The sequence below is a fragment of the Amphiprion ocellaris genome, chromosome 1 (assembly GCF_022539595.1).
Source record: "Amphiprion ocellaris isolate individual 3 ecotype Okinawa chromosome 1, ASM2253959v1, whole genome shotgun sequence".
NCBI lineage: Eukaryota > Metazoa > Chordata > Actinopteri > Pomacentridae > Amphiprion > Amphiprion ocellaris.
The window spans coordinates 29,004,839-29,030,853 of NC_072766.1; the positions used below are offsets into that span (position 1 = coordinate 29,004,839).

Sequence of the window (26,015 nt, forward strand, 5' to 3'; positions counted from 1 at the left end):
TTACTTTTACTGCAATGAAGAAAGCAAAGAAAGCTAATCGCGGGCTAAAAGCAAGATGGCCACAGCTGGAGGAACGAGTTCACAGATTAGTGCTTGAACAGTGTGCTGCCGGGAGAGGCTTGTCATGGTGCAGTTACGTCTCCATGCCCTGGTAGTTGCCAAGGCGATGAATATAAATGACTTTGCTGGAGGACCTTCTTGGTGTTTCTGCTTCTTGCAACGAACCGCCTCTCTATCAGAGCACAGACAACATTGTGCCAAAAACAGCCAGCAGACTTCCAAGCCAAGGTTGACAGTTTCTGTGAGTTTGTTGAAAAGCAAGTAATTGATCACAACGTGACACCGGATCATATTATCAACATGGACGAGGTCCACCTCATGTTTGACATCCCCATGGGCCGAAGTGTCGCAGAGAAAGGGCAAAAAGTGTGAATATAGTGACAACTGGTCATGAGAAATCACACTTCACAGTGGTGCTGGCATGTTGTGGAGATGGATGAAAATTGCCACCAATTGTGGTCATTTTCAAACTGAAAACCATGTCAAAAATCCAATTATCCCACTCAGTTGTCATGGCCGTGCATGAGAAAGGGTGAATGGACCAAGAAATGATGAACTTTTGGCTTACAAAGTGCTACACTAGGCGTCCTGATGGCTTCTTTAAAACATGCAAAGCCCTCCTTGTGATGAACAGTATGCAAGCGCACGTCATGCCACAGTTCAATGATAAATTACAAGTTTTCATCTTCATACCTGCCATCATCCCTGGAGGCTTAACCAAAGTACTCCAGCCACTTGACATCCCGGTGCACCAGAGCTTTAAGGCAGTCTTGCGTCTCCTGTGGGAGGAGTGGATGATGGATGGAGAGCGCAGCTTCATGGGAACCGGGATGATGCGCGCCATGCAACTTTCGTCCAAGTCATTGGATGGATCGACAAAGCATGGACTTCAGTGACAACCGAAACCATCCTGTCGGGATTCAGAAAGGCCGGATTAATTGGAACTGGAACTGATGCTGAGTCTGATGACAGCCACGCAGAAGAGGAAGCGGTGCTTCATCTTCCTCCAGAGTTGGCAAAAGTTGTTCAGAAGTGACACAGAGGATGAAGAATTCAATGGATTTAGTGATTTGGAGTGAGATTGTGAGTTTGGTAAACTTGCTTAACAGTATCTTGCTTTTTGGACTTGCGCCTGTTATTTTTATTCCTCCTGTTCATCCTCCCTGCTATGTTCTTGATGCTATAGTGTATCTGAATAACTGTTAATATGTTAGGTTAACATACCAGACACCTGTTCAGTTTGTTGTTTATGCTTCGTGTAGCTGAATAACCATTAATGTGCTACGTTAACATACTGTACACCTATTCAGCCTGTTGTTCTTTATTCTATTGTTATTATTATAACTTGCCTTTCAAGATGAAATGTCTGTTCTTGGTCTCAGATTTTGTAAAATAAATTTCCCTAAAAAATGTGACTTATAGTCCAGTGCGACTTCTATGTTTTTTTTTTCTTCTTCATGATCCATTTTTTGACTGGTGAGACTTATACTCCGGAGCGACTTATAGTTTGAAAAATACCGTACTCGTTCTCATCTAACCTCTGCCCACATTGAGTCATAACAAGTTACTGCATTTTAAACCCTAAAGACCTGCTACATGCTTTCTATGCCTCAAAATGAAGTTATAGATTGAGCTGTGGTGCAAAATTGAAAGATCACACCTTCAAAAGAAAACAGCAAATAAAAAAATGTGTTCCAAGCAAAAGGCTGTTTATGTTAAATTCCTGGAATCAGCATGGGCTCTGGTGCATCTTACTTCTATCAATGATTCACAAGATTCTCCCACAATGTGGTTGGAGTCCATCTATGTCTAATTGCATTTGTTAGACATAATTTGGAAAGGCATGTCCTTGATATAAGGCCCCACAGTTAATGGTGTATGTCATTAGAGTGGCAACCAAGCCATGAGGACAGAATTGTCCTTAGACTTGCAAGACAGGATTGTATCAAGGCACAGATCTGGAGAAGGATACAAAAACGTTTCTGGATCATTGAAAGTACCCATTACCTGATAGCCTCCATCATTCTTAAATGGAAGAAGTTTGGAACCACCAATAGTTTTCCTGTATCCTGCTGCCCATCTAAATTGACTAAGTGTGGGAGCCTTGGTCAGGCAGACATCCAAGAACCCATGTTCTTTGGGGAGAGTCTTACAAAGGATGACAACCATCAGTGCACCACTCCACCAATCAGGCCTTTATGATAGAATTGCCAGATGCAAGCCTGCTGGCATTTGGACAATTCTTAGAGCAACTAAAGTAAATATATGATTAATGTACTTCATGCGCTTCTTTACATTTGTGAATTGAGTCAGATCAAATGTGATGAGACAAACAGAATCACACAAATTATCTCAGTTGTGCTGTTTTCCCAAAAGATGAATGTAAATAGAAACAGCAGTAATTGTATTACTTTGGCCCACATATTTAATTTTTTTTCCCTATTATGTTACATTAAACCATCATACTACATTAAAGAAGTTAAAATCAGACATGAACAAGAAAAGCACTCAGAGCACAGCACTCCACCAAGGTTGCACAGTCGTGTCATTTCTGACGGCTTGAAAAAATTTGTGGCAGACATCAATGGCACCATAGAATGTGGCTATTTAATAGATATGTACCCACAAACAAGATGACCTTGCACTGAGCAAGGCGTGTGTTATGCGTGTGTACGTTATGTAAGGATACCGAATCGTGTCACCTGAATATGTACCGGGCGGCAGGAATTGATGGGACTGGGAAACACCCCCACAACTTAATCTATTGCTCCTTGTATCCTTTCTGATGGATAAGTCCTGACAAGTCCGCAGCAGTCCATTTGCAGGGGGATCACAATCATGTGATCATCAGCTGGCAGCTGACGTAGTGTTCACTTGTAGTCATAGTTACAGTGACGCCGTGCCGCTACCTTGCAATGATGCAAAAGTCTTTAGCAAATCTGTGGAACCAGCCTATAAGCCACTTATAATTGATGTTAGCTGGCAATTTAGTGTAGTTTTGGAAATGCGTATTTTCTGTATATCTATAAAACTGGGGCAATTAAAATGTATATTGTAGTGCTGCCTGAAGGTTTATACATGTTTAGTGTAAATCGAATTGCTTCCAGTTTTCCACACCCAGTGTCACTCTCTCAATACAAAAACATTTGAAGACACTGACACTAATAATGCAACCATTCTTATATTTTTCCAGTTTACATACAACACAGCCAAAAACACTTTCTGGCTTTTAATCCTTTTTAAGAATGCAAAATGTCAGAATAATAGGGGAGACAATGCTTTTATTGCATTCTTAGTGGGTCAGAAGTTTACATAGACTTTGTTAAAATTAGGTATCTGTGTCTAATTAATCCACCAATTAACACGGTGGAGTTAAATGACGATCGGCTTACGTTTTTCTGTCCATCTGTTATTCCATCTGTGCACAACATTACTCAAACTCAAAATGGAATAACGGATTTGGATTAAATTTTCAGGGAAGATGACACGAGGACCACCTCACTGGAATTTGGCAATGATGCGACTTATAGTCTGGATCCACGGATTTCTTAAGGATTTCCGTATCATTGCAAGATAGTGGCATGGCTTCATTGTAACTATGACAACAAGTGAACACTACGTCAGCTGCCTGCTGACAATCACATGACTGCAATCCTACTACAAATTGACCATTACAGACTTACCAGGACTTACCCGTTGGAAATTATACAATGACTGAGCAGCCTTCGCGGAGTACTGCGCGCTCTGATTTCTTTTCTGTTTGTTTATGTGGATCATTTGTTTTGGATAATTCTACACAAACTTCTTACTGACATTGCTAACTACGTTACTAATCCTAACCCTAACCCATTCCTCCTGACATGTTCACTGAATTCAGGTTAAGGCTTTGCAAAGTCCACTCCAGTAGCTCGACTGTGTTGTCCTTAAGCTATTTTGATATAACTTTGAATATACTTTTTCATAAATTTCCTTCTGCATGACATCACCTGTTCTGCAAAGTGCACCATTCCCTTTAGCCACAATGCACCCTCACAACAGGATGCTGCCACCGCCATGCTTCATGGTCATGATGGTGTTCTTTGACTTGCAAGCCTCAGCCTTGTTGTTATGTCAATATCAGACTTGTTTTACTGTAGTTATGGATACTTTTGCACCTGTTTCCTCCAACATCTTTACATGGTCTTTTACTGTGAACCTTAATGGGTGCTATATTTTTTGCTTCATATGGTACACCAGTCAAATAAAGATTTTGCATATGGTGATACTGTGCAGGCTACTTATGATCTGCCATTAGTGAAAGAAAGTAGGGTTGATAATTGTCTCTCTCTTTCTCCTTAAAAACACTCGCCTCTTTTGTATGTAATTCACAGGAGTCCACTGGCTCACAATTCATTGTAATGGCACTCATGAAAGCAGTGAGACCAGCATGCCCATCACTGGTTAAAATTGTGTTGAAATTAAGTCAGGGTGAATTTTGGGGCAATTACAATAAACCTTTCTTCTGCAAAATGAAAGGCAGTGGCTCATTTGTGTTTGTTTTCAGGCAGCATTTGGTATTGTAAGAAGAAAGGAGGAGAAATATGTTATGACATAAATGGAGAGTTAAGGCTCAAACCACTGCAAGAGTGTTAGAGAAATGAGGCAGCTACTAAGTGAAATAGCATTCATATTAACCTCTTGACGCGTGAATTTATTTACAATTAAATAAAATTGAGTAAAATAGCTGATGCTAAAATAAGTGGAGATTGTTAATTTATCTCTTACACATAGAACATAGATATATAGTAGTAATAACAGATATATAATAATTTGGTCCCACGCTGACTGACCCTACAAGAAACCAGAGTGCTTGCAAAAGGTTCCGAGGTACGTATTGAATATGCAGAAAACCAGCATTGGGGGAATGGATACGCTACAGTCTGAATGGAAGTGGTATGTTGCGAATTTGCGACAACAGGCGTCAAGTGAAAGGTAACAATGGTCTCTGCACAGCCTTTTAAGCACTGTGGCATTCTGCTTGTCTCCTACAAGTACATCTTTGGATGGACTGTTTTGCTCTAAATATCAGTAGCAACATAATATGAAGGAGCCTTTTAGGGCTTCATTACTTTGACATTTCTGTTGTCAAAATGAGGAAAGCGTTGTTTGTGTTTAGTTAAATGGGTGGGATGTCTACTTTAGTCACTGTGTCTGATGAGTACAGACAAAGGCTTTAAAGACAAGACTGCAGGCTACAAGTACACATGGCACCTGATTCTGAAAACCAGCTCTGTTTAGGTCATTACTGGGACAAATGAGAATCTGTTTTGTTATTAGTATGAGTCATTGTATCATTTTGTTTCTCTTTGCATTCTGCTCTGTTTGGGGATAATACACCAAAAAGAGTTGCTAAATTGAGAATTTACAAGTACCATTCCAGCAAATAATTTAGCTTTTCTTACCTCCTAGGTAAATGTCTTATTATTATGAAGTAGAAATAAGTTGTTGGGTCTCAGTTTGCACTCAGGGTATAGTATGTAAATTCAGAGACTAGAAATGACTGTTTGCTGGGCAATTTGGGATTAAACTTCCGTCATATTTTTTAAGTTCAGTGTTAAAAGTTTCAAAGAAGCTCATTTTGGAATATTTTTTTGTAATCGAAGTGCTCATAAAACTAGGCATAGTGAGACCATCTTTTTAAAGACCTTTGAAGTTTTTCAAACTCTTCTTGAAATGGATGGAATTTTCTCATCAAACTACATAAAATACCTCAAAATAATTAATCAAAAAATAGATATTCAAAGTGTTTTCTTTTGTTTGTTTATTTTTTGTAAAAGACTGAAATAACCCTGCTACATAAGAATGTTATGCTGACAGAAGTTGTGTTCGTGTGTATCCTACTTCTAACTCATCTTTAAGATTCTTCTATTACTTGATTGAATTCTACCTGTGTCTGTCAGAATTAGGAAAAGCACATACTTCTCTATATAAGGTCATGATGTATGTCAGAGTAAAAACGAAGTCATGAAGTCACAAGTATTGTCTGTAGATGGATACAAGAAATATTCTGCAGCATACCTATAATGTATAGTCTAGTGTATTAGTGGCTTAATTTACCTAAGCTATTGATAAAACTAAACAATGTCTTGTCCTCTTGACTTTTTGTATTTTATATGAAATACCACTGACTAGTCTTTTTTTCTTTGTTGTTTGTTTCAACTTGCTTTTATCTTTCCAGTTCTTGCTTTCTAAATTTTAATGCATCCAGTGTTTTACTGAATTCTAAATTGATGTCTAATTTTTGGTGGGTCTGTATTCACAGTGGGTACAAATCCTGTCAGATTTCCAGCAGAGGGAAACCATTTGGAGCTTTGTGCCAGGGAAACCCAGCCAACCACTGGCCCTGCACCTCGGGGACTATAACCTGGATGGCTTCCCTGATGCCCTAGTGGTCCTTCACAACACCAGTGGCAGGTAAGAGAGAAAACATATCTAAGCTGAGTTTATTAATACTTAATCTCTGAGGTCTTAAATTGTGGTCTTGGTTGCTAGTATGATATGGTGCTGTAAAGAAACTACTGTGGTGAGATATTTTTGTTGTGTTTCTCCAAGATCCTTTATTCATAATTTAAGATGATGTCTAGCGATTGAATGATATATATATATATATATTTTTTTTTTTTTTAATTTATGGTTTTTATGGAAAGGTTGACAACATTACAGAAGATTTTCAGCCATCTTTATTATAGTCCTCTCCTTGAACAAAAACAAACAAAACAAAAAAAACAAAGCAGGACCGGGAGCTTACAACCATCACTTTTTTCTTACAAGTAATATATACATGAGTAGAAAATACATTGTTATTATTATGCAAGAAAGGTCAAAGTTTCAGTCATATAAAGTCATTCCGAATAGGGGATATAAAATGAATCCATTTGTCCTGAATTAGGAAAAATTTGTCCTTTTGAATTTGTAGAGTGTGTCAATTTTTCCATTTTAAATATTTCCTTAACTGTTCCCAACCAGTCATCAAGAGTTGGTGGGGTTGAATTTAGCCATTTTCTTGTGATTGACTTCTTACTGGCTGCTAAGAGTGCCTGCAACAATTTTATATCCCTTCTTCTGTCCAAAGTTGGAACCAGACCCATATATAGATTGGTAAAGTCATTAGGAATTTGAACCTTAAAGACATCATTCAGAGCTTTATGAATTCCAGACCAGTATTGATGCAATCCGGGACATTCCCAAATATACAAAAATTATTTGCTTCTAAAGATCCACAGTTTCTCCAACATTCTGCATTTATATTTCTGTATTTACCCTGGCATGGGGTCCTAAAAAATCTTATAACGTTTTTCCAACAGTGTTCCCTCCAGATCAACGAGTTGGTAGAAGTCCACTGAAAGACACAAACTTTTTCCCAATTCTCATTTGAAATTTCAATTCCTGCTTCATGCTCCCAGTTATTCTTGATATGTATTCTCGTTTTGTGTATTCAACATCCCATTATACAATTTAGAAATTCCCTTTTTTTAATGAGGAACTGTAAGCTGATTTTAAAATGTTGAAAAAATCTGATTCTGTCAAAGACAGTTGTGAACTTTTACATTGTTTGTTAAAATAGTCACGCATTTGGAGGAACCTGAAAAAGTCTTTCTGCTCCAATCCAAACTTAGTTCGCAGGGACTGGAAATTCTGTAATATCCCTTTGTATGTGAAGGAAAGGTATGTTGTCAATCCTTTTTCTATCCAAATTTGAAATCATTCATCATCTTTGTTTAGTTGGAAATCTGTGTCATAGGCACACCATCTAAAGCTTTTTAACATGTTTCCTATTTCACAGATTTTAATTACTTTATGCCTTATTTTTAGTGTATGGTCAAGCCATGGATTAACACCTTTTAACTGTTCTGCTAGTCTTTTGTCTGCAATTGCTGCTTGTAAAGGAAATTTAGAGGATATATTAAGTTCTATTGTCTTCCATTTGCCTTGGAAATCTGGATTACACCTGCAATAAAGGAATAACTTGAGAAGCATAATAATAGTATTTCAAACAGGGATGATGTATAATGTAAAGCGCTTTGAGTATCGTTTCAGGTATAGTAAAGTGCTATATAAATACAGACCATTTACCATTTACCATTTTCTCGGCATCTAATCCAACAATTAGTACTTTAGTCTTTTCCGTATTTATTTGTTCTATCACATGTAAAGCACGTCTTATATTGTCTAAAAGCTGTCTTTGCTGGATAAATCCACATTGTTCTCGATGTATCAGTTCAGGTAGGACTTTTTCTAGTCTTCAAGCTATAATTGCAGTGAATAATTTATAATCCAAGTTAAGGACACTAATGGGTTGGTAACTACTACAATCCTGCTTGTCTTTACCCTCCTTGGGTATGACAGATATAACTACATCTTTCCAAGATGGAGAGATTTCACCATTTCATATTATCCAATTAAACATCATAGCTCTTCTTGTAATGATTTATACCACTCTGTGGTATAACCATTTGAACCTGGGAATTTTCCCGCCTTTAGTTTGGAAATAGCCAGGTGTAGTTATTTGGTTGTTATTGGTTGCAACTATTGTTCATTTTATAAGTTAGTTCATGTTGGTAAGTTTAATGTTTTTAGAAAATCCTCAATTTGTGTCTCCTCAGGCATTTGAGGTTGGGAATACAATTCTTTATAGAACATTTCAAAACTCTCCTGAATTTTTTCCAGTTTATTTTCAACCTTCTTTGTAAGGGGATGTTTTATTTCATAAATTGTGCTCTCGACTCTCTGCTTTTGTCGTTTGTATGCTAGTAATTTAGCTGATTTGCTCCCTGTTTCATAATATTTCTGCTTCAGGAAAACATTTTTTTTTCTGGGTATCCTGTGTATAGATGTCGTCAATTTCATTTTTATTTTTTTTTCATTTCCTCTTTTAGTTTTGAATTACTTTAATTGCTGTCCATGCGTTGTAATTGTTCCAATTTTCCTTGGAGATCTGCTAATCTTTGCCCCCTTCATTTTTTTTGTGTTAAGTCATAGAAATAATTTTCCCTCTCATCACAGCTTTCAAAGCATCCCATAGCATTATCTGGGATACTTCACCTGTGTCATTCAATTCAAGGAAGTTTTTGATGTCCTCCTTTAGTTTGTGTCGTAATAATAATAATAATAATAATAATAATAATAATAATACCTTTAATTTATAATGCACTTTACATATAAAATCTCAAAGTGCTACAATGCATTTAAAAGAAACACTTTAGAAACGGTAAATATGTTAGAGCTTAAATAAGAATGTCTTCAGCCCTTTCTTAAATGACTCCAGGGACTGTGGGGCCCTCAGGGGTGGTGGTAATGTGTTCCACAGTTCAGGAGCAGCTGTCTGGAATGCTCTGTCGCCCATTGTTCTCAGGTTGGATCTTGGAGTGCACAGAAGGTTGGTATTAGTGGATCAAAGTTGTCTGGAGATGGTGCGAAGGGTTAGGAGTTCTGAAAGGTAGTCCGGGGCATGTCCATGTATACACTGGTAGGCAAGCAGACAGATTTTGTACTGGATGCGTTTTGCGATTGGAAGCCAGTGGAGGTTACAGAGGACAGGTGTGATGTAAGCGTGTTTGGGCGTCCTCGTCAGGATCCTAGTGGCGGTGTTTTGCACGTGTTGAAGCTTTAGGAGGCTTTTTGCTGGGATCCCGACGAGGAGGGCATTGCAGTAGTCCAGCCTGGAGGAGACAAAGGCATGAACCAGCTTCTCAGCATCGGAGGGGGAGAGAGTGGGACGAAGTTTTGAGATGTTTTTTAGATGAAAAAATGAGATTTTACAGAGATTTTGTATGTGGTGTTCAAATGACAAATGTGGGTCAAAGATGACTCCCAAATTTCTTACAGAGGAAGAGAGAGGAATGGAGAAATCAGAGAGTGAGATAGCAGAGATGGGAGAGGATTTGAGCTGGTGAGGGGTCCCTATGAGAATGGCTTCAGTCTTAGAAGCATTCAGTTGAAGGAAGTTTTCTGCTAACCATGCCTTTGTCTCCTCCAGGCAGGCTATCAGGGCTGATGGTGCTGAAGTGGAAGTGGGGTCAGTGTGCAGGTAGAGCTGAGTATCATCGGCATAGCAGTGAAAGGACATTCCATGCTTGCCGATGATGTGGCCCAGGGGGAGCATGTAGATGTTGAAGAGGGTGGGGCCAAGGACAGACCCCTGGGGGACCCCACAGGTGACAAAGTGGGGTCTTGACTTGGCATCCTCCAGGACCACATACTCAGTTCTACCTGCCAGGAATGATTTGAACCAGTCTAGCACAGTACTGGACAGACCAATATTGTATTGTAGTCGGTGGAGAAGGATGTTGTGATCAACTGTATCAAAGGCAGCTGTTAAGTCCAGGAGGATTAGAAGTGATGGAGAGCCCTGGTCAGAGGCCGCCAAAAGGTCATTGGTGACCCTGACCAGGGCTGTCTCTGTACTGTGAGCTAAACGGAAACCAGACTGGAATTTCTCGTATAGTGAGTAAGTGGATAAATGATCGTGGAGCTGGCCAGCTACAACCTTCTCCAGAACCTTCGAAAGGAATGGAAGGTTTGAGATAGGTCTGTAGCTGGCCAGGTCTTGAGGATTAAGGTTGTGTTTTTTGAGATGTGGTTTGATCAGCGCTGTTTTGAGAGTGGATGGAACATGACCAGAGCGGAGTGAACAGTTTATAATTGTGGTAATGAGGGGGCTGAGAGCTGAAGTGTTGCATTTTATCAGAAAAGAAGGGAGTGGGTCTAGAGCACAGGTTGATGGTTTGATTTGACGAAGCATTGATTCAATCTCCTGCACCTCCACCTCCACAAAATCTGCAAAGCTGTGGTCAGGAGTAACAGATGCTAAGGGCATGCGGATAGTTCGGGAAAGAGGTCCACGAATGTTGTCCACTTTGAGTGAGAAGAAGTCACAGAAATTATTGCACTGATCCTGTGTTGCACAGATAATTGAGGATGTTCTGGGTTTTAGGAGATGATTTATGGTTGTAAAGAGTTGTTTTGAGTTTCCTGAATTTTTATTGATTATATTGGAGTAGTAAACGGATTTGGCTTCAGATAACAAACTGGAGTAGTGCTTCTGATGGTCCCGATATGCAATTTTATGCACAGTAAGGCCAGATTTCACATAGCGTCTCTCAAGAATCCGTCCAGCTGTTTTTACTTTCCTCAGTTCCGGAGTAAACCATGGAGCTGAGTGAAGGTAAGTGACGGTTCTTGATCTTACTGGAGCATGACTGTCTAAAAGACTGTGCAAGTTGGTGTTATAATACTGCACAGCTTCTTCAGCAGTAGTGAAGTCTGTAGACAGTTCTTTGAGATCAGCAGACAGGGCAGCTTGATCAATTTAATCTAAATTCCTAAAGCAGATTTGCCTCTTGCTTTTATCAAGTAATGAGGATGCTGGTAGTTCCATTGACACCACACAGTGATCGTAATTTTGAATCGTTCTGTATGTTGGTGTTAACTTCCATAACAGTGTTCTAACCTTCTTTTCTAGAGTGATTGACAGTGAGGGGCTGTGATCCGAAAAGTCAATTGTTTTAATTCTACAGTCTTTTACTCTGAAATGGTCATTGTTGAAAACAAAGAAATAATCTATTCTTGAATAGACACTGTGCAAATGTGAATAGTGTGTATAGTCTCTGCTTTTAGGGTGTAATTCTCTCCAAACGTTAATAATACCTAGTTCTTTCATCAATGAATTTACTCTTTTGGTTTGTATATTTTCTTGATTGGAAGAACTAGATACATCCAATTTGGGATTTAGTCTGATATTAAAATCTCCTCCACAGATTACCTCTCCCTGTGAGTTTACCATTAAGTCAAAGATATGTCTGTAAAGAGTCCAATCACTTTCCAGGTGGAATATAAGCATTTATAAGAGTTATTTCAAACCCCTCTATTTTTCCAGTAATTTTGACAAACCTTCCTTCCTCATCTTGCAATTCTAATGTATGTTCTTAGTTAAGAGAGTTTGAAATCAGTATTGCTACCCCTGTCTGAGACCCTGCTTTATAAGAGGAGGAGAATACAAACTTAAAGCCTTGCCTTTTTAGTTTACCGTGCTCGGATTGATTCAAGTGAGCTTCTTGAAGGAAGGCTATCTGTGCCTTTTCTCTTTTCAATTTTGTCAAAATTTTACTCCTCTTAATAGGGTTTAAAACTCCATTTACATTGAACGAAACTATTTCAACCGATTTTCCTTGCATATATACCTTTAGTGCGAGTTTCTTGTAAGCGCTCCCTTATTAACAACATAGAACAGAAACAAAGAACAAAAACAAGCCTCATGAACACTGAACAGGTCTCAACCATTACTTCCAACCCTGAGGTCCATTTACTGACCAGTTGCTGGTTTGAGGGATAGCCTCTGCGCCTCTAATGTGCTCGAGGGCCCTCCACTATGACGTCAGCCATATAGTCAGTTCAGTGTCCTCTTATTGTCTCTTACCTCCGACCAAACTTTTAATTGTTCTTTGTCCATAAAATGGCCTCATTTATTTCTTATTTGTAGTTATACAAAGTCAAAAGTTACCCCATTTCCTCCGCTGGTGTGCGCCTGTTGGTCCACACAGGCTGCCAGGCTCCTCGCTGAAACCTCTCCAGCAACATTGCTGGCTGTTTGATCACTTTCACCGCCAGTCCCCGACTCGCCATGTCCGCTGTCGCCTTCTCCCCTGTGCCGTAAGTTACCTGCCCTTCTTCATAATGAACTCTCAGGCGAGCAGGATAAAGAGTCTGAAAGTGTAATTGATTTTCTTTGAGGACTCGTCACGCCTCAGCATATGCTTTACATTTGTGCAGAATGGCAGGAGCGTAATCATGATCCAAGCTTATCTTATGGCCATCCAGAGTAAAGCCTTTCTTGAGCCATGCCAAACAGATAACTTCTTCTTTCACTATAAAACTCTGAAATTTAACAACAATAGATCTCGATGTGGCTCCAGGTGGGGGCTGTGGGGTGAGGGCATGGTATGTATCTGCAGATCCATAGTAGCGGGGATGGCAAGGTTTTCTCTGAGCAGTTTCTCTATGAACGAAATCATTTTCTTTGCGTTCTGTTCTTTTTGCTCAGGAATTCCATAAATCCTGATGTTCTCTCTCCTCGAGCTACATTCTTGATCCATTAATTTCTCCTGAAGTTGTTCTTGCATTCCTAGCATTTCCACCACAACTTCTTCAATGTCTTGTAACTTTTCCTCATTTCCTTCGATTCTTTTTTTGGCTTCATTCAGTCTGGAATTTGTCTTTGCAAACTCTGCCTTTATTTCTTGCCTGTATTCACGAAGTTCTTCGAGTATCGTATTGTTCATCATCTCCCATTCAGGCTCACTTGCCTCGTCTCCTCCCAGGTTAGCAGCAATGGAGCTAGCATTAGCATTAGCTTCTTCGTCCAGCCGCACATTTGTTTCTTTGGTTGCCGAATTCGCTGGTTTACTTTTTTCGTTGGAGCCATCTTCTCCCCTTTCTGAGAAATACATAACAATAGTATTTGTGTTATTTGGCTTTTTGGGGGTCAGTTTCTTGTTTTTGGTCAGCAAGCTACGCACTAAGCTGCCACCCTTGGTGACCCGAAAGTTTGACCCCTGAATGATATTTTGCTGAAATTAAACTAATCCTGACTTGGCAGGGGATCTCTTGGAGTCCTGTCAAGTAAGTCTCTGAACCCCTACTACAGCTCTTGCATGTTTTGGTGTTTATACCTTACTTCATGATCAGTGGCACACGGTGTCAGTATGGGTAGATACAGGGGCTACATACAGTATCTAGCACACATTTACATCCAAACCTTGTTTCCATAGTCATTAATCTAATTTTCAGAAATTAATGCCTCAAGAATCATAGATTTAATGCAAAGCCATATTCTCTCAATTCTCATAAACTCTTGCTTCAATTGTGAGCCAGATTTGAATTTGTCATGAAACATTCCACATTTTGAAGAGATTATACTAACTATAGTATTCCAGCGACACGAGACAGAACTGATTGAAACCTAATAACTCAAGATGCATACTTAAAGGGCTTATGCAAATCTGTTTAGCTTTCAAAACAATTTTTTTTTCCTTTCATTTTTTGAAAGATGTCACATGAATCATGAATTTACCCCTTTAATTACTGTGAAATTACTGTACTTGCAATGGCAGTTTCTCTTGCTGGTAAAAAAAAAAAAAGTAGCCTCATTAATTATAGTATGTTTTTTACTGATTGTTTCATGTTATTGCAAAGTAAAAACTGTTCACTCTGACAGACTGTTCGCTCATAAAACTGCAAGAGGGGATGGCAAGGGTAGGGGTAATTAAATATTGTTATTAAAAGAAATGTAACTAAACTGGACTGTGTATTTTAATGCTGATGGGCACTGGTGAAAAATAATTGGATTTATACAGAGGATTTAGAAGTCTTTATCTGTTTAAAATTACAACAGATCAAAGAACATATAATCATCCTACACACACATTAGTACTATATCAAAAATATAGTCTCATTTTAGTAGATTCATTACATTTTCTTAAGAAATCATGAGACATTAGCTAAATTGTAAATTATGCATTATATTAGTGATGTGAAATACTGATGTCTTGATGTTTATAACACAAAGCACAACTGCCCTTCGCTATAGGATACACAGTTAAAATGATTAGCACAGAGCAACAGGAATATGTGACATTGTAGTAAAATGAGTAAGTGATTACTATCGAGTCTACTAGATAACAGACTGTGAGGGAAGACAGCTAAGGTGAGTGTGTTTTTCTGCTCACGGACATGGCCACTGATAAGCCACCCCTTAAAAAATCACTACAGCAGGTACCAGAATGCAACAACCATGAGCACTAGGAATAGGATGTATGCGTTTGTTGAAGGACCTATGTGGATTATCCGCCCTCAAAGATGAAGATAAGATAGCTGAAGGGGTCAGGGCTGTGATTGTCTGTGCATACTGATTGCACAATGTGTGTGTGAGTGTGTTGTGTTAGAAATTGTAAGATGTTGGGTAAGCTTTAAAAGACTTACACACACATATTCATCTGAACCCTACTTTCTCATCTAGGCTCTATATAATCACCAGTAAGTCCTGTCAGGCTTAACCCTTTACAGTCACCCTCATCTAGAAATGACTTATGTGTCACTAGCTCTAATCACACAAGCTACAGCTTCCCTCTTCTCCCCTTTCTTTTTCAATTTCCTTCTCATTTTAAGCCTGATCATTGTAATCCTGTACTGCACCATGGACATAATTGCAGAACTGCTTCCCAATACAGTCTTAGCCCAGCAGTAACATATAAATTCACACACATTTAAAATCACACCATCAACATATGAAAAAAGAGGAGGGGGTCAAGAGAAGGAATGAAGAGATGAACCAAAAGCGATGAGCACCTCATCCCTTCCACATACCTCAGCCTCCTGTCAAAAAAAAATAATTTGGTTGTTGCATCGATAGCACCGTTGCCTCATAGCTAGAAGAACCCCAGTTCGGTTCCCAGCCTGGGCCTGGGGTCTTTCATGGAGTTTTACACGTTTTCATTGTGCATGCATGGGTTTTCACTAGGTTCTGCGGCTTCCTCCCATAGTTCAAAAACATGCTGAGGTTAATTGGTGATTCGAAATTGTCTGTAGGTGTGAGTGTGAGCATGATTGTTTGTCTCTATATGTAGCCCTGTGATAGACCGGTGACCTGTCCAGGTTGTCCCCTGCCTTCAGCCTAAGTCAGCTTGGATGGACTCCAGCAGCCTCCCACTCCCACCCCCTCCACCTCCACAACCCTAATGACGATTAAGTGGTGTATAGATGTTGGATGGATGTTGTACCAATGATCAGTTGGACATTCATAATATTCACTTAGTTTTTACCAATCTTGTCTGTCTCTTTACCTGTGGGTTTGCTATTGGAGGTGCACGTCATACCCTGTTGCATACATGTTCCAGGATCCCACCTGAGTCAGTCCCAGCTGCCAGGTCTCACAACTTAGTAAGAGTAGCATCCCTTACTCCACTTATTAACTACCATTTGGTCAACTATGAAAGGACATCCTGAGAAAGAAAAATGGTTTACAGGTTAGAGAAGTCTTTGGATGTCTTGTAGTCCCCACAGCAGTAGCACCTCTCAATTTTCAGTCATTAATGATACGTGGCTAAAGGGGTGTTTTTCGACACAAGAGTTCACACCTCCCAACACTGAACGGCTGGTAGTATTGGGACTAGGTAGTGTTACCATAGATAGAAGGAAATCATTACAGGCTCCACCTCCTGCAACCAAGCATACGCTGGCTGCACCTGATTGGATTAACTCCTCGCTCACACACTGTCTGCTCCAGGAATTCAAACCAGACCAACATGGTGGCTCATTTGCAATCTTATGTTTACATCACAATAACAGTTTATCAAAATGTAATTTGAAAACATTTGAGGTAATAAATAAGATATTTTGCTACTGAATCTGTCTTCAATTTAGATTGACAGCAAGTTTTACCATAGTTTCCAAAGGTGGCAGCTAGATGCCTGTGAGTAAGCATAAAGTAACCTAAGTAAGTGTGCAACGCTACAGGAATGCATTGCACAGCTTGTTACGTAGACAATGAATGAGAACCGTTAAAATGATGGAACCTATAGATGTACCATAAAAAACAGTACATGTAATCCCCAAACACTGTCAGACGGTTAGGTAGGAACTTCCCTGGTGTGCTTTTTTCGTATCAGAGGACATCTTTGAGCGATCAGATGCGCATGTTTTTGTTTTTGTTCACACATTTTATAAAATGCCTCCTGTCTCATCGTCTGCTTTGGATTCAGCAGCACTCTGCACTCCAGCCTGCACTGGGCATTGCTTTGTCTTTGATTTTCTTCTACCCAAATGCTCTCAGCTAACCAAATGTTTGTACAGCCCACAACTGGTCTATTTTAACTCCCACTCTCTCTCTCTATTCCTCTCTTTCTTTCTCTCCCATCCCTCTCCATCTCTTCTCCTTCATCCTTACAACTGATTATTAATAGCAGCTTTTCAGATAATAGTCCTGCGAATATGTGTCACTCCTCCTCCCAGCAAAATGAACGCTGTTTTAAGTGTTCAAAATACAAAGATGGAAGAAGAGAGGGTGTGAGATGAGAGTAATCGAGTGGAATCATGAGACCTTTAATTCCTCTTTAATTCTGAATTAAAGTTAACTCCGCTTTAAAATCTCCTTGTAAACACTTAATTCCGAATTAAAAAGTTAAATCCGAATAAACTTAATTCCGAATAAACTACCTGGTTTATTCCGATGTTAATTCCGAATAAACTAATTCCTGTGTACGTTCTATTCATGTATACAGTTAATTCCACTTTAGTTAATTCCTGTCATTCTGCGCATGCTTGGCTCCTCATGTAGCGATGACGTAGCGACGTACACAGCTTGGTCGTCTGCCTCCCTTCTCCGGTATTCTGTCTCTCTTCTCCTTCTCAAGTGACGCAACAGAAGTAGTACGCCATTGTCGAGTTGCTGTTTCAAAACGACAATAAAAAGCAAAGCGGAAAGCGTGCTTATTAGTTGTTCCTCCATGTTGTTGGGGAAAAGAAATGCCGCGGCAAATGGAGTTTGTTTTCTTCTGGTAAACAGAGATACGTCACGTCCACTCCCTGTCCAATCAGAATCCTTTCCAACGCCCAAGCGTTAAAGATGAATTAAGGAAGGGGATAAACGTGTGGTCCATGTAAACCTTAATTCAGAATTAATATTTCCATGTAAACGCGAAGCACAAAACTTTAATTCCGAATGAGTTAATTCCGAATTAATAATTCCGAATTAAAAAACTTCATGTAAACGTGGAAATTGAGCAGATGGAGGCAGCAGAAGGAATAAGGAGAGAGCTGGAAGGTCTTCTAAGAACATGTGAGGTTGTGTTGTATTACTGTTTAAGTTTGTTTGGCTGAGACAAAACCAGGTATTTGTTTATATTGCCCCTAAACAGAGAAATTCTTATTATTGCTTTTTACGAATTCCCCCACTTTCTTTACTATGCCCATGTAAGGATCTTCACACTTACTTAAAGGTGTGACAGTGTAATTGTGCCAATCATCCAATCTCCATATCTGAGTCTGTGGATGGTGGCAACAAGCTTCTACAAGGTAGCCCAAGATAACCTGCCGCTGAAGCTCATTTCGACTCTGCAATCGCAGTCACTCCATCGAGCTCACAATGACAGATGAGCACTGGAAAAATGGACTAGCCTGTGAAACCATGTCAACCCACTGACAAGACCTCACACACTTGTATCATTCCCTGGATCAGCTATTCATGTTCCACCAAAGATAACAGCTTAAGATATCAAGTCTGGCCTTGCCCAGCAGATGGATAAGGCCACTGACCTTAAATTAACAGTCACCTTCACCTCACTTTACTTTCTTGTCATCTTTCAGTGCTCTCCACCTTAGAAAGCTGATGTGTGTGCCAGTTTTTTCACACAGGTTGTCAGATCTTTTTTTGTAGATTTGGTACTTAAATTGAATTTTCTGAATAGGAATTTTTAATTGTATGCACATGTAGCAGTTGTGTACTCTCTTTCTTGTGTACTCTCTTGCGTTGTGTGAAGAATCAAGCTCGGAGCATTCAGTCTTTGGCACCAAATCCGCTGTTTATTTGCAGGAGCAGGGCACACGGAGACAGGATACAGCAGAAAATGTTGCATACTAACATGAAAAAATATTAGGATGTGTACTTGATAAAACACACTGAGGTTATTTCTCTCACAATCATGCTTGCGGTAAAAACTCCAGATATTACTAAAAACACAAAAGAAATTATTCAGCTAACTGTTAGCATTGACACCACGGAGGTTACTGGTAAAGTTACAGTCAAGCTAGTAAAGTTGCTGACAATGTGGTGTACTTTTTTCTGTAAACAAGCTGATACTCTTATAAAGGCATTTAGCATATATTTTATATCTGTAACACCCACAAAAGCCAGAAGTTTAGCCACCAAAACAAACTTAATTAGCATTTTTCAACAGAGCTTATACTTATCGACTTACTACGGAGACAGGATACAGCAGATGGAGCATGTAATGTAGGGGGCGTACACCTCAAGTCTGCAGGGTCCCGGAAGAGGGCGCTTATGTTATATCCGGCCACTGTGGGAAATAAATATGTGATATGTAATGTCAAATAACAGCATGTGGAATCATTAACTCCGCAGCACATGGTAAGTGACTAACTACCAAGCTTTTCCTGCTATTAAGCATTTGCTGCCACTGCTGTCAGAGGCATTACCCACAATCAGTTACTCTTTCAAGGTACTAGCTACTACAGTGCTTCTCTAAACATAGCAATATGTAACATTTCCATTAGTAAGGGATGGCTATGAATGCCGATAATAAGTTAAAATTTACCACATATTCATAAAAATAAATTTTTTCACCTTTATTTTGTATTTGGAGTCGGCTTCTCTTGGCTATTGGAATATATGTGAATACCGCAGAAAAGTGCATTTTCACCTAAATAATGCACTGAGAGTTTATCATCAAAATCATGTAGGCCATTATGTGGCCAAACTGAATGCATGCAATCAGTTATTCATTTGACTGTTGAATGTCTGTAAGATTTTAAGGAAAACTTGCCGCTTGATAGACCATGAACAATAATAAGTTAACATATGAACACTCCCAAATCCCATAATTCTCCATGCATTATATTGCTACCATTGTTGCAAGTCACAAGTGGCTGTGTTTAACCAGCATTTTCAAAACATTTTGTCAATACCATAAACAAGCTACTATATTTTTGTATCCAGGCAGATCACACAACATCATACTAGCTTTGCAGCTCGACACTGACATTGACAGACAAAAAATAAGCAGTAGCTTGGGGTATTCAACCTCAAATCTGTACTCTTTATTACATTTTTTTTTTTCCCGAAAGGTGAGTTGAAGTACTTGATTTCATTCATTCTTGGACACTTTGTGAGTTGATTTTTGCTTTATTTTCAGGTAATTTGAATATCATAAGGGGAGCAAGAGCACTGAAAAGCAGAGACAATGTCTATGACACTGTTATTTAAAGTTTTTTGTCTGGTTGAAAATTTTTTTTTTTTTTTTTTTGGGCAGGACCAAGGACAGGTCTACAGTTACACTGAGAGACTTTTGTTTGGCCATGGAGCAACTGTCCTTACATTAGGTCTTGAGGTCTGGGCTGAATGAGTATAGCCTTTCATGTGACAGACATACAAGGATGGATATTGAACATTTCCTGGGAAAATAACGATTTTGAGCATAGTTGTGGTATTTCATAAAATGCCAGTAGCCGCAAGAAGCAAAATCACACTGAAAAATAAAGCTAGGTTATCTTCTTGGTCTACAATAAAGGCATTTATAGACCTTATATGTACACTTTTTTTGGTCTTTATGACATACAAGACAGGCGTAGGGTATGCATTTGCGGCTACATGTATTCATGTTTTCACATTTGCGTAGTGTAATCTCCATGAGCTGCTCCCAAAACTGCAGCCCTCGGGGTCCACATTATGTCCTGGTCACGGGACAGACAGTGCTTCCGGAATCCCTCTCTGTCTCAGTCTTGCACACACACACACGCACACACGCACACACGCACACACGCACACACGCACACACGCACACACGCACACACGCACACACACACTGAACACATGACAATCACAACAAAGAGTACAAGGCTCCTGCTCCCTCCTAAAAGGAATGGAGGTGTTTCTGTGTTTGCAGGAAAGAGAGACAGCAATACAGACTCTGCAAAAGAAAACTTCTCTCTCTCTCTCTCTCTCTCTCTCTCTCTCTCTCTCTCTCTATATATATATATATATATATATATATATATATATATATACACTATATTGCCAAAAGTATTCGTTCACCCATCCAAATAATCAGAATCAGGTGTTCCAATCACTTCCATGGCCACAGGTGTATAAAATCAAGCACCTAGGCATGCAGGCCAATATAGTGTGTGTGTGTGTGTGTGTGTGTGTGTGTGTGTGTGTGTGTGTGTGTGTGTGTGTGTGTGTGTGTGTGTGTGTGTGTGTGTGTGTATATATATATATATATATAAAAGCATTCTGCAGACTGCTTTTACAAACATTTGTGAAAGAATGGGTCGCTCTCAGGAGCTCAGTGAATTCCAGCGTGGAACTGTGATAGGATGCCACCTGTGCAACAAATCCAGTCGTAAAATTTCCTCGCTCCTAAATATTCCACAGTCAACTGTCAGCTGTATTATAAGAAAGTGGAAGTGTGTGGGAACGACAGCAACTCAGCCACCAAGTGGTAGGCCACGTAAACTGATGGAGCGGGGTCAGCGGATGCTGAGGCGCATAGTGCGAAGAGGTCGCCAACTTTCTGCAGAGTCAATCACTACAGACCTTCAAACTTCATGTGGCCTTCAGATTAGCTCAGGAACAGTGCGCAGAGAGCTTCATGGAATGGGTTTCCATGGCCAAGCAGCTGCATCCAAGCCATACATCACCAAGTGCAATGCAAAGCGTGGGATGCAGTGGTGTAAAGCACGCCACCACTGGACTCTAGAGCAGTGGAGACGCCTTCTCTGGAGTGACGAATCACGCTTCTCCATCTGGCAATCTGATGGACGGGTCTGGGTTTGGCGGTTGCCAGGAGAACAATACTTGTCGGACTGCATTGTGCCAAGTGTAAAATTTGGTGGAGGGGAATTATGCTGTGGGGTTGTTTTTCAGGAGCTGGGCTTGGCCCCTTAGTTCCAGTGAAAGGAACTCTGAATGCTTCAGCATACCAAGACATTTTGGACAATTCCATGCTCCCAACTTTGTGGGAACAGTTTGGAGCTGGCCCCTTCCTCTTCCAACATGACTGTGCACAAAGCAAGGTCCATAAAGACATGGATGACAGAGTCTGATGTGGATGAACTTAACTGGCCTGCACAGAGTCCTGACCTCAACCCGATAGAACACCTTTGGGATGAATTAGAGTGGAGACTGAGAGCCAGGCCTTCTGGTCCAACATCAGTGTGTGACCTCACAAATGCGCTTCTAGAAGAATGGTCAAAAATTTCCATAAACACACTCCTAAACCTTGTGGACAGCCTTCCGAGAAGAGTTGAGGCTGTTATAGCTGCAAAGGGTGGACCGACGTCATATTGAACCCTATAGATTAGGAATTAGGGATGTCAACGAGGTGGTTATTTTGAAAATGTAGTAATAATATAGAGGGTTGGTTTCATTTTGAATTATTGTATCTAATATCTGCTAACATCACCAAGTGCTGGAAACAAATGTTGATCGATAGCTGTGAAAATGTGTTCAGACATACAAACTGACTTCAGAAAGTACAGATTTACAGTTGATCAAGAATGAATACATTCCTGCAAGCTAAAATGTCCCTTAGAAATGAAACACACCCTAATCGCCTTGGGTTGTGTGCCTAGGTAGTAAACATGTGATTTGTGTACATGACATAGCAGTTCATTTTGCTTTTGTTTAACCTGTAGCATCCACAAATCAATAAGTGTTGTAGAGCAGAGTGTGTCATGGGCAAACTAAGTAAAACAGCATGGTCAGCTGTGCTTCTATTATCCTTTTTTCTGTGCTTAAAAGTACAGCTTCCACAATACGTTTTATTTCTATGGTACTATTTTCAGCATCTATAGTAACAGGAAAAAAGTTTTCACAGGTGGCATATGGTATACGTTTCTAGATAGAAAATTCACCAGCTGCTGCCACAGTGTTCTGTAGATTCACTAGTAAGCATCATTACTTTCTATGAATAATGCTTGTGTGTTGGTATGTGGGGTACAGGACTGTATGTGTCAGGCTTCATAGAATGGGATTATCCTTAGCTATAATCATGTTCCTTCCCCCCTACTTCACTCTATCGCATCCATGCACTGATTAAAAGGCACATAGATCAGCTGTAAAGTGTGATCAGCCTCAAGCGACTTAGATATAATTATATGTGTGTGCATGTGTCTAATGTGCACACCAGCATATGTTTCCCAAGCCAGTGAAAACAAAAGCCAGATCACTGTTTAGACAGTCTGTCGTTCAGCCAGATCAACACTTCTCCAGATCTGAGGCTTTCCCAGACCAAGGGTTGACTTCATTCACCCATGACTTTTAACCTCAGCAGATGATGGTGAGTTAGATGAGACCAACAGCTTACAATAGGTCACTGCCTACTCACATGCATGAACACAAAGATAATAGTGTAATACCATTCAACTATGAGTTCACACAATGAGCCCATCAAGACCACAGTTTGCTCTTTCACGTTGAGAAAGATCATAGTCAGGAAACTGAGACCTAATGATTGATGATGATTGATCTTTATATCTTATGTTTAACAATAAATAAGAACTAGACTGTATACACTACTGTTCAGGTCCATGAAAACGCACACTTTTATCCATGCGCTAACATAATTACACAAGGGTTTTCTAATCATCAATTAGCCTTTCAGCACCATTAGCTAACACAATGTACCAATAGAACACAGAAGTGATGGTTGCTGGAAATGGGCCTCTCTACCCCTTGTAGATATGCCATTAAAAATCAGCCGTTTCCAGCTAGAATAGTCGTTTACCACATTAATAATGTCTAGATTGCATTTCTGATTCATTTAATGTTATCTTCATTGAAAAAACTGCTTTTCTTTCAAAAATAAGGATATTTCTAAGTGACCCCAAACCTTTGAACTGTAGTGTATATGTATATACAAATATCTTTCTGTATTTCTTTTGTTTTTCAAAAGTATTTTCCCTACTTGCAAAAGGTTTGCCTTGGGTTCTACCAGCATGTGGCAACCAGCTTCTGAGCAGTATTGGCAACAGCCCCACCACCCCTGTTGCTCCCATCATATGAAACCTTCAGAATAACCCTTTTTTGTATGAGTTGGGGAGCACTAACATGGCACGGCAAAATCAAGCTCCTGTTCTTCTTCAAAGACTTCACAGTCAAATCCAAGCAACTGAGAAGAATCTCAAAATTAGTATGTATTGTTTCTGACTGGCTATAAACGAAGCAAATGGAATTGCTTTTGACTGCTCTATCTGCATCTTGGGCATTTTTGTTTGTTTATTCAATAAGAGGTTGTCCTCACAACTTCAGTATATATTCATCATCATATTTATCATCAAGATATTTCATCATGGGCAGAATAATCTATGAATTTAATGCTTGTCTTACTATTATTTTCATGACTGCCTTGTTGTCTCATAGGAACTGAATAATTAAGAGTAATTAATAATGCATCATTTACTGTAGTAGAGGGTATTTTTCTCAATGTTTTGCAGCCGGAATATTTTCAGAAAAATCTCAATGATTGCCAAGTTTGAAAATACAATTCTTTGTAGACCTTAAACAAAATGGGGTATTTGGGATATTTTTAGGAGCTTCTTTACTGTATTATCTTAATTGTTTGTGATTAAACCTGAATGTAACAAAAGCAGATAGTCCTCCCACTGTGCCAAGAGCTTAGAATATGATGGATAAATGCACATCACAAAATGATTATGTGACAATATATAAGCTGCCACTGTACCATTTCAGTGGATAGTGTAAACATGTACAGAGTCACAGTTCCTACTGGACAGCATTCACTATGTGACAGGAACCAATATTAAGTAAACAGCCGAGTAAATTTCCCACGTTGCTGTTTTTCAAATAAATTCATGGTGAGATTTGACAGTATTGTCAATATTTACTTGAGTATATTTGATAATGATATTTAGTCACTCGGTTCATTTGTTATTATGATTTATATAGACTGAGCCCTAAATATATTATCAAGCAGTTTTACCAACCATCACATTCTCCTGTAGCAAAAATTGTTGCAGAAATTGTCTCACACAGGAGCTCCAAAATAATAATATGTAGCAGAAATGTTGGAGAGCTTAGCCTCATATGGTTGCACCAAACAATGTAGATAAAAGTGTAGGCTACAACTCACCACTCGTTAATTTAGGGGCACCATTCTCAGCTTGCCTGTGAAAATCATCAATTTAGACTAAGTCTCAAAGAGACTTTGATGAAAAAGAAATCGATCAGTCTCATTATGAAAATCGTGAACTCTAGTTTCATTGACCTCCAGTTCCCAAAACAAAGAAATACACTGTAGAACCAATGATAATTATACATAAACATTTATTAACTAATACTAGGAACAAATGATAAACAACAATGACATGACTACATATAAATCAGTAAATGCAGATAAACAAAGTAATGAACTGTGATCATCACTGGAAACAGTTGGTAGAAAGGTGATGATTTTAGGATTGCTTTGTTATCGGAAAACCAGTTGTAATTTGTAAATTCACCCATTTAGCAGAAAGAAAACGATACTTGCATAGCCTATGTAGTAGCGAGAGGGAGGCTGCTGCAGGATGTGAAGCTGTGGTGAGCTACTGGGTGAGTTGGTTCAGGAACGCAGAGACAAGGAGGCACTTTGGCAGGTTTGCATTGCAAAAGTGTGCCGAAGTAAAAACACTATGAGTCAAAGCTCATGGTTATGAAGAAAGTATTTGCGTTGTTGTATTATTAAAGTTAACTTAAGAACTCAAACTTTAAGTAAAATATAAAGGTTTGTATGGTTTTATGGTATTGTAGTAACAAAACTGTATTGTGTTGTTTTATCATGCTGATGGAAAGAACTTTGGTCTTCTTTTATGTTGTTGTAAAGTGCTATATAAAGAAATTTTATTAATTTATTGATTGATTGATTGATTGATGAACAAGTTTAAATATAAGTTATTCATTTTTGTAAGCCACAATAAATGAGCCCAGTTTTAAGCCTTTGTTTAAATTTGGTCATTTTGAATTTCACTGAGCTTCTATTCTTAAGCCCAGGTCAGTTGCATTTTTCTAAAACCCTATTTTTCTAAGAGCCCCTTGTTACAAGCCCCCTCTTGCAAGCTCCCAAGTTGAATTTTTCTAAAAGCTCCCTTGCATCCTTCAAAAAGCCCATGTTTCTAAGACCGCCATG

The 26,015-nt window shown here is 39.3% G+C and overlaps 1 protein-coding gene across 2 annotated transcripts in view; it reads left to right on the forward strand.

Moving 5' to 3' along the window:
- Positions 1 to 26,015, forward strand: part of itfg1 (integrin alpha FG-GAP repeat containing 1) — a 258,075-nt gene that overhangs the window by 100,357 nt on the left and 131,703 nt on the right. For both annotated transcript variants that reach the window (XM_035946300.2, XM_023265997.3), the window contains exon 10: positions 6,362 to 6,513. In XM_035946300.2, coding sequence (XP_035802193.1) covers positions 6,362 to 6,513 — 152 coding nt within the window. The remainder of the gene's footprint in view (positions 1 to 6,361; positions 6,514 to 26,015) is intronic.